We start from the raw sequence: 15,334 nt of genomic DNA, 5'->3' as shown, positions 1-15,334 counted from the left end.
AGTGTAGATTTCAAATTCTGATGTCTTTGCAACAGAGCCTCGTCACTACGCTCAACTTCCTCTTAAGTGTGTAAGGTTAACTGAAAGGACCACTGTGGATGTACATAGTATATGTATATCGACTTAATAGAGTGTTTCTTAAATGTTAGAGTGTTTTCTTAACAAATCTATAATATTATTTTTTCTTTTCTTTTCTAGAATTCTGCAGGTGGAAGTGGAGTGGATCTTTCAGTGCTAAATGAGGCTCGCAATATGGTGTCAGATCTGCTGATCGATCCAACCCTTCCCCCACAAGTTATTTCCTCCCTGCGGAGTATCAGTAGCTTGATGGGTGCTTTCTCAGGTTCCTGTAGGCCAAAGCTTAATCCTCTCACGCCATTTCCTGGATTTTACCCCTGCTCAGAAATAGAGGACCCAACTGAGAAAGGAGATCGAAAACTTCACAAGGTCAAGATACCGTAATCAGCCAGCCCTACTTACCACGTTTAATATTTTCACATTAAAACTGCTCCTTTATAGCTTAGATAAAATACAATTTCTTTTTTCAAGGATCAGCTTTTTTTATACAGTATATTGAGCTGTTTGGGACTTTGGAGGTGGTTATAAATCTCAAATAATTCTAAATGAGTATTCAGCTTTTATTCTAAGTAACTTGCCTATAATCAGCAGTTATAACTTCATTGGTTATAACTATTGATCATCGTTGTCACTGTTTTTAAGTAGAAAACACCACACAAATTTAATTCCAGGCCTGTATAACAAACCAGTGGTCCTGTCATGTCATTAATCTGTTGTATGATTTAGAATCCAGGAATTGTTCTTATTGAACCCCAAAGAATTGATTGTTACAATATTCATTTTATGAATTACATAGCATTATTTTATAAATTAATTTTCACATTTTCTTGGTCTCTGTTTTTCCCCCTTTACTCACTAGAGATTGCTATAGCCCAATAGATATTGATTTTTCCATCATTAAATATGGGATTAATTTTTTTTAAATATCAATGCTTCAAAATAGGATTTTCTTTAAGAAATAATAAATACTATTCTAAATAGGTCTATATTAGTGCTTGTTCAGAGGGCAATTAAAATTGCTTTATTTGACTAATCAATATCTTTATCAATAGCTAAAATCATAAACTTTAGAAATAAAAACATTTTAGAGATTATTCTAGATTAATTTATTCTGCAGGTAAAGAAACTAATCAAGAGAAGATAAAATTCAAATCAGTTAATTTTGTTCATTGTAATGTATATAGAGCTTAGAAAAAGTTAAATACAGTTTTGAAAGGATTTTGATCAGTTAATTTCATTGTGTTAGTTCTCAGCATTAAGATGTAGAAATGTTGAGAAATTAAGCCCAATTAGGGCTAAAGTTTGATAATTACTGATCATAAATCTAGATGATAGGTGATTATGTGATGCTTCCATTTTTAAGAAATATAAACAGTAGCACTTGCCTTAGTCAAAATCCAATTAACAATGTTACTTAGTTATATGGCATTCTTTTTAGCACTCTGCCTATGAGAAATAGGTTAATCACAAGCATCAAAAAGTGACAGTAATAAACTCATCAATAAAATAACTAATATATTCTTGAGTTAGTTTTCACTTGCTATGTTGCTCTTCCTTTGTATTTTCCATTGATATTTGATGTTTTGAATAGTAGTTTTTTTCTTTTTTCAATTGAAGTATACTTGACACAACAGAAGGGCAATTTTTAAAAATAATAATTCTTAGAAATCTTAATCAGAAAAATATTACTGATACCAATATTATGTTTGTTACTATGTTTACTGTGTAAAAAAAAGTGTACTGGTACATTTTAGAAACATTTTAAACAATATTAATTAAACAGGATGCCTAAGTGCCTCATTTCCTGAACATTCTAGTTAATCAGGCTTATTTTTGGTACTGGAATCTACTGATAGGAGTAAGTCCTATAAGAACCAGGAAGTAACCCTTATTTCTTTTCTTTGTGTTCTTTAACTTCTTTCTTGAATTTCACAACTAATTTGTCTCTGCTTTTGGGAAAGAATAGAAAAAGCCTGATACTACTCCAGAAAAGAACAATAGCCATTTATGAAAAAATAATTAGTAAGGAAAAGGGAGTTGTAAGAGATAATTTAATGTAAATGTCTTATGTATGTGTTAAGAACTAAGAGAGACTATATGGACCTAAATTATAGCCAGAAAGGATTATGTTCCACAAAGAATGTTTTCACTGTGAGTCTAACTACGAACCTTTACAAAATTGACAAGCGGGGCGCCTGGGTGGCTCAGTCGGTTAAGCGTCTGCCTTGGGCTCAGGTCATGATCCCAGGGTCCTGGGATAGAGCCCCACATCGGGCTCCCTGATCAGTGGGGGGCCTGCTTCTCCCTCTCCCTCTGCCTGCTGCTCCCCCTGCTTGTGCTCTCTCTCTCTCTAATAAATAAATAAAATCTTGAAAAAAAAACTGACATGCTTGGGAAACTTAAACATAGGAGATGCTTATCTCTGAGATGGTTTCAGTATTTGCTAATGGGGGAAATTCAGAAGAAGCAAAGACAGTTTTATGTAAATCTCAGTAAAACACCTATTCAGTGGTTAAAAAAAAAAAGAATACTTTGGTTAATTGGCTGTTTGGATCAGTTTAGAATATTTTCAAAAATTAAGGTAAAATATTAATGCTATGGTGTTCTGAGTTTAATTGTTAATTGAAAAGATGTACATTAGCCTTATACTGAAAATAAAAAAGGTTTAGGATATAGGGCTTATAGTCCCTGATCCTAAGCTTGACCTCTGCAATTGTTTTTCAGGGTAAATCTTTCATATTTGCTTTTGAGATTGTCAAGTGTTTATTTCTCATGCAGTGAGGGAGTGAAGTGTATAAAAGAATAAAGATCTTGTTAAATTGTAGGGAGTTCAGAAATCATTTTTAGTGGGAGGAACACTAAATAGAACAATATAGAATGTAGAATTTGGAGTAAATTTGACGTATTTTCAGAGTAAAGTGTTCTATTTCTCCTGTACATGTTAAAAATAGACTTTGTATTGATATTTTCACACGTCATCTTTACTAATACATATACAGCGTATCTAAGGGTGACAGTTTTAACCATTGTTACATTATTCAACAGGGACTAAATAGTAGGAGTAGTTTACCAACTCCACAGCTGAGGAGGAGTTCCGCAACCTCAGGTCTGCCTCCCGTTGAACAGTCTTCAAGGTGGGAACGCAATAATGGCAAGAGGCCACACCAAGACTTTGGCATTTCAAGGTAAAATCCCCAGTCTTTTAAAGAAACTTGAGTCCAGTGCATCCATTTTGTCTCTGTTGAATGAAGTTTGAAATAACTAAAAGCAGAAAGGAACAGTTGAAGTATTTTAGATATAGGTCAGCATGGGTAGTAATAAGGCATGATAGAGAAACTGATTCTTAAAAAGGAGGCTAACGTGTCTTCTCCAAAAAGTGCAGTACGTTGGGTACAAAGCATGCTGAGGCCTTAAGAAGAAATCAGGAAGGCAGTGTAAGGAATCTGGGGTCAGTTTAGGACAGGGCAGTGAGAAAGCTTTAAGATTAGTATTAGTCGCCATTATGGGGACAATCACAGCCATCCAGTGCACAGTGTCAAAAGACAGGTCAGCAGAGTGACTGACCTGTTAGGGGAAGAGCACATTCCCAGGGCTCATCTCAGATGTTAGATACAAGGTAGCAAAACTCTTCCAAACCGTGTTCGTGCTGGAGGACTAAGACTACTCATATATTCTGTACTCACTTGAAGAGTGACTTGGAACTGACCAGTGCTAATCCTACACATGAAAGGCATCAGTAACTCCAGCTAAATGAAGCTGGGAAAATGCAGGGGCTGAAATTTTCTGACTGTAAATATACCCATTTACCCTCATAACAAAGGATTCACTACTTTGTTTTTCAATAGTCAGAAACATAGTGATCTCCGGTGTGAGTTAGGAACTTCTCTTTGGTCACTCATCTGACTATGTTAACAGAGTTAGAATTAGTGTAATCTTTCTGTTAAACCACTGTTGTTACTGGGCATGTGTTATACTTTGTTTAGCTGGAACTGTATAGTTACACATTTGAAACAGCAGATGGCAGGATTGGATCATACGGATTTGTCTGTTAGAAGTTGCATTAACGTTTATATAGGAAATATGATCAAATAATGTTCCAGATTTTGTGTGATTTTTAAATTTGAATCTTTTATAATCTATTCAAGTAGATGAACTCCTTTTTTATAAAAGAAAAATAGAGTGAAATGATAAATAAAACAGGAAGGGATTGATGTATAAAAAGTATAATCCTGGAGAGAATGCAAAGCTTGCCTAGAGCCTAAACATGACAGTATTGGTTTTGGGGGGGTTTTTTGGGTTTTTTTGTTTTGTTTTTTAATGGAAGCAGGATATGGGGAAGTCAGCGATGATAGAAACTGAAAATATGACATATTTCTTAACCATGGGAAACATCATCTTGAGAATACTGTTTGGTTTAAAAAAGAATGATGAAAATGATTGCTTTTTAATCTTTCAAAATCACACTGATGTAAAAGCAGTACATTTGCAATTAAAGAAACACTTGATACAATGAGTTAAGGTCAGTTTTATCCTGCAGACTTAAGATGATTGATGTTAAAATAGAACCATGGTCCCAAAGAAAATTAATTCTGAGAAATGTTCATATAAAAGTAAATGTTCACAGATTCAATATGTAATTACTTATCTCTCATTAAAACAAAGCCGTATGCCTCATAAAAGATTTAGAAATTTGGAGAATAAAGTAACTTATGGTATCATGCAACATCTACTTGAAAGAGGTCAGGCTAGTAGTAACTTTTCTAGTGTGCAGAAACTGTAGCTTTTCAGTAATAAATTTCTTTTTTTTTTTTTTATAAAGAAGATATCTTTTTTTTTTAAAGATTTTATTTATTTATTTGAGAGAGAGAATGAGATAGAGAGAGCATGAGAGGGGGGAGGGTCAGAGGGAGAAGCAGACTTCCCGCCGAGCAGGGAGCCCGATGGGGGACTCGATCCGGAGACTCCAGGATCATGACCTGAGCCGAAGGCAGCCGCTTAACCGACTGAGCCACCCAGGCACCCTCAGTAATAAATTTCTAAGTGTACTTTGAACGTAGCATATGAAGCATTTGCAACCACTATTCCTTTCAGAATTCAAGTCTCTAGATCAGTGCCATCCAATAGAAATTTTTGTGATGAAGGGAGTATTTTATATCTACACTGTCAAGTATGATAGTCCCTAGCTACATGGGGCTATCGATTACTTGAAAGGTGTCTGGTATGTTTAAGGAACCAATTTTAAATTTGATTTAATTAATTTAACTAAAATACAAAGGGCCATATACGACCGTCATACAGACCTGTATGGCAACCATATTAGACAGCATAGCTATGGATCTTTCATGTATGTTAATGTTTTGTTCAGGAACCTTTAGGCTTTAGTAGCTTTTTTTTTTTTTTTTTTAAAGATTTTATTTATTCATTTGAGAGAGAGAATGGGAGAGAGAGCACGAGAGGGGGGAGGGTCAGAGGGAGAAGCAGACTCCCTGCTGAGCAGGGAGCCCGATGCGGGACTCGATCCTGGGACTCGATCCCGGGACTCCAGGATCATGACCTGAGCCGAAGGCAGTCGCTTAACCAACTGAGCCACCCAGGCGCCCTAGGCTTTAGTAGCTTTAACTGAAGAGACCTGTGTATCTGGAATCATTAGGGCATTCTTCTTGACTTTATTAGAGTACCCCAAAACTGAGATCACATGGCCTACATTTTTGAGTCTTGATTTGAAGGCAGCCTTGGATTCTGATTATAGCTTCTCTGACTGTGATTTTAAATGACCCTGACTGTGCTTTCAACATGGTTCCAGTATTGAACCTCTCATTCTCTGAAGCTCTGACCGAAACCAAATTTCTCATCCCTCCAGGTGCTTTTTCATGTTAGTGTTTTTCTGCCCTTATTTCCTGACATAATGCTGCTACCCTCTAGTTTCGTGGTTACTTTAAAAAAATGGATTTAACTAGAAAACTTGGTGTTATCTTTGCATCCTGTCACCTTATCCTGTAGATACCAGTTGTCAGGCCTGTGTCTGCATCTCGTTTCCTCTCTGCTCCCTCTTCTCCTTTATCACTTTGCCTACACTGTTTCATGCTTTCTTTACTCCTTACCTGAGCTGTTATCCTCTTAATTGGCCTTTCCATTTCTAATATCCTTCACTGCCTGATCCATCTCCTACCCTTCCAGCACAAATCTTCCTTAAACAAAACCTTGATTATTCAGTTTTTCTAGTCATTATGTTTTGGACCCTTTACCAATGCCTATAGAATAGTGCCGAAATCCTTAGCCTGGGATTTGAAACCCTGTTATTCCCTCATGACAAAGCTGCACCCTTACTTGGAATATTTAAACAAACTAAAAGACATGAGCAGTCTTGCAAAGAATGAGAACAGAAAAATGTCTTGGAAAGCTCTCTAAGTGAAAACAATATGTGACTTGCACTAAACTCTTCCTTGAACTTTTTCTGATAATTTTGTTTTTAGTTTAACTCATTTGAAAATTAAGCTGAATTATAGTTTCCAGCTCACCTTGTTTGAGTAAAGAGTCATATAGGATTTAATTTTGCTTTTCTTCATGCTTTGTCTGGAGAAAAAAGTGAAGTATTATAAACCCTATGATAGCTGTGATAAAAGGAATTTAAAGGAAGAAAACCAGAAGGAAGAACAGCCACTGTATTATCCACCCTGAAGAGTTTATCACTTTTCATCTCTTACAGGAACTTGAAATTTTAATTAAGAGGGCCATTACTTTACAACACCAAAATACATCAGTCTTTCTCTATTTATTTGAAACTCCAGTCAAGAGTAACTCTTTGGGGGCGCCTGGGTGGCTCAGTCGGTTGGGCGTCTGCCTTCGGCTCGGGTCATGATCCCAGGGTCCTGGGATCGAGCCCCGCATCGGGCTCCCTGCTCCGCGGGAAGCCTGCTTCTCCCTCTCCCACTCCCCCTACTTGTGTTCCCTCTCTCGCTGTGTCTCTCTCTGTCAAATAAATAAATAAAATCTTAAAAAAAAAAAAAAAAAAGAGTAACTCTTTGCTGTTCCCTCCATTTGTCCGCTTCTATGCCCCCCGGTAGTTGTTCTCTCTCCCTGGAACAGGTCTCACTTTAAGAATAACACCCTGATCTCCTCCTCCCTTGATTTCCAAGGAGAAGTAATCTGTTTCACCTTGGAATCTCCTTAACACCTTTTCTTTGCCTCTTTTATGGCACTTTCACTTTCTACCGTGGGTTAGTCATTACTGCTCTTCTGAGGCTTGCTTGATTGCTGTGATGAGTTTGATTGCATTAAAATGGATCTTTGAAGATAAACAGCTGCTCAACAAATGTCCTGCAGGAGTATAGTGTCCGTATTGGATTATGACAGCGGATGCTGCCTTCTGCTGAAGTTTCAGCTGAAGGTTCTCTGGTCAGGAAGTTCCAGGAGATGTGGAATAATGCTTTTTTGGGTTAGCTGACAATTGGATTACCCATCTCTGAGTTCTAGGATTAGTAGCTATGGTTAAAAAATGGCTAAACTTGTATCCTTGGACTGACTGCTAGGACCCATCCCTCCCTGTGGACAAACAACACATTTTAGAGCTCACAGCTCACTTTCTTTGAACAGACTTTCCCTGGGGAAAAATAGGCAAATCGTTTTCCAAAACTCCCTGAGCTATCAACTATAGTTACTCCTACACTAAAGAGACTTGCCTTTAATCTATTCCCCAATTCATCCTTCATCTCCATAACTGCTCTGTAATTCAACCTAATAATTTGTTAGGAACTATGTTCCCTAAATAATGTACTAGGAACCAGCTTCTCAATTCTGTGTCTCATAATTTATTAGAGATTTATACCAATGCCTGGGTGCTATTTGAACTGCAGAGGTTTAAGAGGGCTAATGGTGTCATCTCACTCAGTTTCTCAAGAGAATAGCTCTGTGAATCTGGACTATGTCATACAGCCAACAAGTTTATGCAGCTTCTCACACACCCACACAAGATGATACAAACCTTATCAAGGTAATTTGCATTGGTTATCTAAAAATCAACTCTTAACATATGGCTTAACTCTGTGACCATAACTTTTGACAATCTCTTGTAATGATTCCCAAATCTGACTTCAGTCATCCTCCTACCATCTATTAATAAACCTTGAGACTCCTATCCTTCTTGTCTTCTGCTTTCTTCAGTATTTTATGTAATCTCATTGGAGTGTACATTTATCTGGTTGTAGGCCAGAAATTAATGAGACGATTCTAGAACTCAGCTGAAAACCTGTAATTTGACCTGTACCTCTCAATTCTAAACGGCTAACTGAATGTATAGTATACTTCAAGTATTAGAAGACTCTGGATCGGGCGCCTGGGTGGCTCAGTTGGTTGGGTGACTGCCTTCGGCTCAGGTCATGATCCTGGAGTCCCGGGATCGAGTCCCACATCGGGCTCCCTGCTCGGCGGGAAGTCTGCTTCTCCCTCTGACCCTCCCCCCTCTCATGCTCTCTCTATCTCATTCTCTCTCTCAAATAAATAAATAAAATCTTTAAAAAAAAAAAAAAAAGACTCTGGACCAAGGTAGGAAACTGTGGAGCAGTGCAGTGGGTTTGTTTTGAAAAGGAGAAAGTCTTATCTTTGTTTTGAATATTAATCAGGGAGTAAACTTTGGTAGAGTACACAGATTTTTCTGTTTGAATATAGCCCTGAGTGGTATTCTTATGTGCTTCCCTAGTCTCCCCCACTTGTGAGCAAGGAGTACTAAATACAAAGAACAATTGAGCACAAGCAGGGACATGAGTTTATTGGGGGGTATTATTTGCATTGCCTCTTTTTGTCACATCATCAAATTATCATTACTACTGGCTTGAGAATAAAATATGATAGACTCTAAAAGTTAGATGTTAAAAGTTTTTACCTCTAGGAGAGAAGGTGGGTGGGTGGATGGGGTAACTAGGGGATGGGCATTAAGGAGGGCACATGATTTGATGAGCACTGGGTGTTTTATGCAACTGATGAGTCAATAAATTCTACCCCTAACACTAAAAAAAAAAAAAAAAAAAGCCTTACATCTAAATCTCTAATTTTACAGATGGAGAAACACACAAAGCTAGAATCAGAATTGTTTTGTGGAAGGTGTGGGCAAGACCTTCTAAAAATAGGTAGAAAATAAATGCTTTCTCCTTTTAGAGTCAAAGAAATTAGAGGTTGAATTTTAGCTCTGCCACTGTGAATTTTAGCTGTGTGAATGGGGGAACGTTACTTAGCCTCTTGATGTCTCCATTTCCTTATCTGTTAAATAGGAGATTAAAAAAGATAAACATATGTAAACTACCTAAAACAATGAATGGTACATAATAGATACTTAAAATAGTGCTGTTGTTATAATTTTTGTTAATGTCAATAAGGAAGTTTTAATGGTCGCTAACTGGTTTTACGTGCCTTCTCTTTTTGTAATACAGAATTTTTTTCTCCCATGGGGATATAGAACAAACTAGATTTCTAGAAAAAGATCCAAGGAGAGCCTCAAAGCAAGAGTTAGTGAAAGAAAAAGAGTCCATTCGCCCAAAACTGGGGAGCAAAAGTGATCTGTTCTCTAGGAAGCTGAGACTAGCAACCTAAAGAGATCATTCACTTATTCCACAATATCTGTCTAACACCTGTATCAGGCACTGAGCTAGATCCACTGGGAATGTAGAGAGATGTGTTAGAGCCCGCAAAGAAAATCACAAAATAATGAGGGAAAAGAATCTGTAAGCAGTGAAATTATAATACACTATGGATAAATGTAATAGGACATGAAGAAAAACCTTTTAGGTCACAGAAAAAATAGGCCTTCCTTGAGTAACGGGGTATGGAAGTACAGAAAAGATGAAGCAGTTGGAGAAGAGCTTATTGAGAACTTAGCCTACACTAAAAAATACTGAGTGAAAAATAGAGAATCTAGATTTGTCCTTGAGCCTGTGGTGAAGTGCCCACATGAGGAGTTGACAGAAGAAAACAGGCTAGTGAATATCGAAGAAAATGTAAACTTTATGGTGTACTTCATACATGCTTGGCACTGGAAAGCTTCCAGATATATAATCTTAAATTGCATTTTACGTATCACATTGCTGTAGTGTGTGATTGCCTACCTATGTTTAATTTCTTCATAAGAGCTCTAAAACCTACAATAAATATTTCAGTTATAGGAAATGACTGACTTAATCGGTAATCAATAGCTGTGAAGAGAGGAAGCAGGAAATAATGAAAACTGTATTATTAGGCCAATGATTTTCAGTGAGGTCCCTGGACCCAGCAATGTCAGCGTCACCTAAGAACGTACTAGAAATGCAGATTACTGGCCCTGCCCCAGACCTACTGAACCAGAAATCCTGGGGGTAGAACTAGCCATCTGTGTTCTAAGAAGTCCTCCAGATAATATTGATAAGCTGCTTTATACCAGGGTTCAGCAAACTACATATGGCCTGTGGGCCTAATAGAGTCCATAACTGTTTTGAATTTGTTTTTGTTTATTGCAAATAAAATTATACTGAAACACAATCATACTTACTTGGTTATTATTATTTGTGGCTGCTTTTTATGCTGCAGTGGCAGGGTTGAGTAGTTGCAAAGCCAAAAGTTTTTACTACTTGATCCTTTACAGAAAGCATTTGCTGGCCCCTGCTTTAGGCGTAAGTACTAGATAGATGTCTAAACTCCGAATGTATAAGCAGATGTTTCCTAGTTGAAGTGAAGATCATGAATAAAAAAGAGGAAATTTCCCATGGCTTTAAAATTCTTAATCTGTTATCTTTCCCTTTTAGTCAAGGATCCTATCTAAATGGGCCTTTTAGTTCAAGTCTACAGACAATCGCGAAGCAAAGGTCATCTTCTGTATCCCTAGCTCACCATGTAGGTCTGAGAAGAGCTGGTAAGAAGTCATTCTTTATGATTTAAATGTGGGAGGTCTCAGTATCTGGTAGTGCACAATTTTTTCATTATACATTTAGAGCTAATTTTGAATACCATTTTGTGTGTCCTAAGTTAACACGATTAAGCAGTTTGGATTGGCCATTAGTTGACCATTTGCTCATTCATTCGTAATGCTTTTTGAACATCCACTGTGTACCAGGCACTTTGTTAGGCACTAGGGATTCAGGGATAAAATACAGAACTACTTAACTAACCTGAGTAGTTGCAGAGCCCCAGATTCACATATCCAGAACAAGGGAAAATTGTATGGAAAGGGTATTCTTTTGTAGTGTGGCAATTACCTTACTGTGAGAGTGGAAAAAACCTGACTATATCCTAGTAAGTCATTCTAATAGAATTTTTCCCATTTTATTTATTTATTTATTTAAGGTATAATTGACATATAACAGTATATTAGTTTCAGGTGTACAGCAATGATTTGATATTTGTGTATATTGCACAATGATCACTCCAGTGAGTCTAGTTAACATCTGTCACTATACATAGTCACAAATTTTTTTCCTGTGACAACTTTTAAGATCTGCTCTATTAGCACTTTTCAGATATACAGTCCAGTATTATTAACTGTAGTCCTCGTGCTGTACCTTACAGCCCTCTGATTTATTTATTTTATAACTACAGGTTTGTTCCTTTTGACCCACTTCACCCATTTCACCCACCCCCACTAATTAAGGAATTTTCTTTAACTCAAGAGATTATAGAACACTTCAAAATATTTTAGATGAAAGATACAGATACAACATAGCAATAACGGAACAACACTGATACCTACTTTTAAAGTACATTATGTCTGGTAATGGAATATACATACAAGTACAAAATTCTTTTATGATGTTGTATATAAAATAAAAATCAATAAAACGTGAAGAGGCAGGAACATGTTACTGATAAGAAAAGCCGACACTAGAAGGAGATCTACATAAGATATTGATGTTGGATTTAACAAAGTCTTTAATGATTTTTTTTTTTAAAGATTTTATTTATTTATTTGAGAGAGAGAGAATGGGAGAGAGAGAGAGCATGAGAGGGGGAGGGCCAGAGGGAGAAGCAGACTCCCCGCCGAGCAAGGAGCCCGACGTGGGACTCGACCCCGGGACTCCAGGATCATGACCCGAGCCGAAGGCAGTCGCTCAACCAACTGAGCCACCCAGGCGCCCTAAAATAATGATGTTTTAAAAGAAATAGAAGGAAAGATGGACAAAAACGGATTGATAATTTTAACACAGAACTGAACACACAGAAAAGAAATAGTGGACAGTTTAGAACTGAGAAATGTGGTTGATTAAATTATAGGATGGTTTAAGAACAGATTGGACACAACAGAAAAATAGAAAATATCCAAACTGAAACAGAGAGAGGGAAAAAAATATATAGATAACAGAATACTTATGGCTTCTGGTTCTGCATGTTAAGGAGCCTAGAAGCCGTCATTCTGTCCTAATAAGTAAAAATCTGAACAGACTAAAAAATCAACTCTTCTAGGATCTGTGAGAGAGGTGAGGAAACAGGGCAGTGGGTTCCTCCAAGATTGGCGAGATAGGCAAATACAGGAAGTAATGACTTACTGGAGCAGAGACTCACAAGGGGCAACTCAGAACCACTGCCTGGAACCAGTGCTGGGGTAGGAAAGCCTGAACTGAACTGTATCTGGCAAATTGCTGGAGGATAACTCTGAGAATTAAAAACTCCAGGGAGACCCAGTCATAAGGAGCCCCCCACAATTTTGTGAGATTCACCTCCAGGAGCTTGACCAGATTCTTTCAGAAATAGTGGAGAAAATGCTGCTATCAGGGGGCAAGGAAAAGGAACCATGTTTAAATACACCAGAGCACTTTTCCTCTTCTTAACAAGGCTGCCCTCAGGAGAAACTAGTCAGCCAGAGCCTAATCGGCTGAGGATTTATCAGAGCCTGACTAACCTGGGGGAAGGGAAATACTCAACTTCAGTCAGCTCTAGTCATTCTCCCACCAAAGGGAGAGGCAAAACAAAAACAAAAACAAAAACAAAAAAACCCAAAGCCCCAAAACAAACAAACAAAAACAACCTGAGAAACACTTGTGAAGTTCTTAGTCCAGCAACACAGGCTCACTGAAAGTCTGAGATCTAATCACAGGACTATACAACCCTTCTTGCCTCAGACCTCAGCACCATTTCACTAAAGGCCTGTTTACAGCAGTTTCTTTTACCTGGTACCTCATGTCTGGCCATCAAGAAGAAATCACAAGGTGTACCAAAAGGTAAAAACACAATTTGGATAGACAGAGTAATCTATCAGAATCAGATAGGGATGTTGGCATTGTCAGACTGGGAACTTAAAACAACTATGATTAATATGCCAAAGGCTCTAATGGATTAAGTAGATAATATGCAATAAGAGAGGTGGAAATCCTAAATAATAAAACAAAAATGAATGCTCACAATCAAAACACTGTAACAGAAATTAAGAATGCCTTCAATGGGCTCATGAGTAGGCTGGACACAGCTGAAGAAAGAATCTCTGAGCTTGAGGATATGTCAACAGAAATCTTCAAAACTGAAAAACAAAGACTGAAAAAACAGAATATCCAAGGGCTGTGGACAACTGCAAAAGGAATACCAGAAAAAGAAAGCAAGAAGGAAGAAAAAAAATATTTGAGACAGTAATGACTGAGAATTTTCTCAGATTAATACCACACACCAAACCATAAATCCAGGAAGCTCACAGAACACCAAACAGGATAAATATCAAAATACCTAGGCATATTGTTTTCAAGTTACAGAAAAGCAAAGATAAAAAATCCTTAAAAAGGCCAGTGGGGGTAGGGAACAACTTACCTGTAGAGGAACGAAAATAATAATGACATCAGACTTAACCTTCATAAGCCATTCAAGTGGAGTGAAACATTTAAAGTATTGAGAAGGGGGGAAAAACAACACCAACCTGGAATTCTGTACCCTTTGAAATTCTACTTCAAAAGTGTAGGAGGACTTTCTCAGACAAATAAAAATTGAGGGAACTTGTTGCCAGTAGACTTGACAGACAAGAAATATTAAAAGAAGTTCTTTAAAGAGAAGAAAAGTAATATAGGTTAGAAACTCAGATCTAAATGAAATGAAATGAAAAATGCCAACCTGGAATTCTTTATCTAATGAAAATATCTTTTAAAAATTAAAGCAATGTATTTTTTCATATAGACAAAAGCTGATAGAATTTATTGCTGGTAGACCTGCAATACTAAGATTCAGCAAAGGAAGTAGTAGCTTAGGTAGGAGGAAAATGATCCACACTAAAGCATATACTGGCAGGAATGAATGAAAAGTACTAGTAAGCCTAAATACAGGGGTGAATATAGTGAATATTGATTTAAAAACACAATAATAACTTCCTTTTAGCATGCGTAATATATGAAGGAGTCAAATATATGGTAACAAGGGCTTATAAAGGGTAGAAGAGGGGTAAATGGATTTAAACTAGTAAAAGTTGTAAAAAGTATAAATTTGAGAGAAAGTAGTACTTCAGAGATGCACATTGTAGTATCCAGAGTGACAACGAAAAGAATGAAAGAAAAAGGTATAAATAAAAAATGAATATAAGAGGTAACATTGGCATGATTTTTTAAAAAACAAACAAAATATAATCCAAAGGAATCCAGGAAAAGATAAAAGACAAAAAGAAGGAACAACTAAAAAAGAAATAGGAAGATAGTGGATTGAACACTATATCACATTAAACATACACTTTGTGGTTGGAGGGGAGAGGCAGGGATCTGCCAGAGTTGTTAAGCATATTTTTAAAACATCCAGTTTTCAACAAAAAATTGAAAATACACTCCAGTTAAACGACAAAGATTGTCAGGCAGCTAATAATACAAGACTCAAGCATATGCTCTTTACAAGATGCACACTCTAAATCCAAGGATGCAGGTAGGTCTGATCTCAGAGCTATAATATACATGAGTTAAAAATCGACAGAACTAAAGGGAAAATAGAGAAATCCATATTCGTAATTGGAGATTTTAACTCCCCATTCTCATTAGTAGAATAAGCAGACCAAAATATTAGTATAGACAAATGAAAGGTTAGAGCAACATGACTTGACTGACTTGACGTATTTGACTGCAAAACACTACATTCAGCCATCCCAGGATGAATATGTTTTCCAAGAATACACACAAGATGGAGGACAGTAGACCATTTGTTGGACTATGAGACAAGTCTCAATGAGTTTCAAAGTATTAAAACTCTATATAGAGATTGACTTCAGGAACGGCAGAGAGAAGATCTCCTAAACTCACTCTCCTGCTAAAATCAACAAAAAGGCAAAAAATGAAACTCAGCCATT

The 15,334-nt window shown here is 37.0% G+C and overlaps 1 protein-coding gene across 1 annotated transcript in view; it reads left to right on the top strand.

Annotated features, from left to right (window-relative positions):
* The window catches only part of PDE3B (phosphodiesterase 3B), a 169,992-nt gene that overhangs the window by 113,738 nt on the left and 40,920 nt on the right, over positions 1 to 15,334 (top strand). Inside the window, exons 3-5 of the mRNA XM_006743160.3 lie at positions 199 to 447; positions 3,124 to 3,263; positions 10,845 to 10,951. Coding sequence (XP_006743223.2) covers positions 199 to 447; positions 3,124 to 3,263; positions 10,845 to 10,951 — 496 coding nt within the window. The remainder of the gene's footprint in view (positions 1 to 198; positions 448 to 3,123; positions 3,264 to 10,844; positions 10,952 to 15,334) is intronic.

The sequence above is a fragment of the Leptonychotes weddellii genome, chromosome 11, assembly GCF_054177405.1.
Source record: "Leptonychotes weddellii isolate Sample4059 chromosome 11, ASM5417740v2, whole genome shotgun sequence".
In the NCBI taxonomy this organism is placed as follows: Eukaryota; Metazoa; Chordata; class Mammalia; order Carnivora; family Phocidae; genus Leptonychotes; species Leptonychotes weddellii.
The sequence above is the reverse complement of the archived record's forward strand: the minus strand, read 5'-3'. Positions and strand labels throughout refer to the sequence as shown.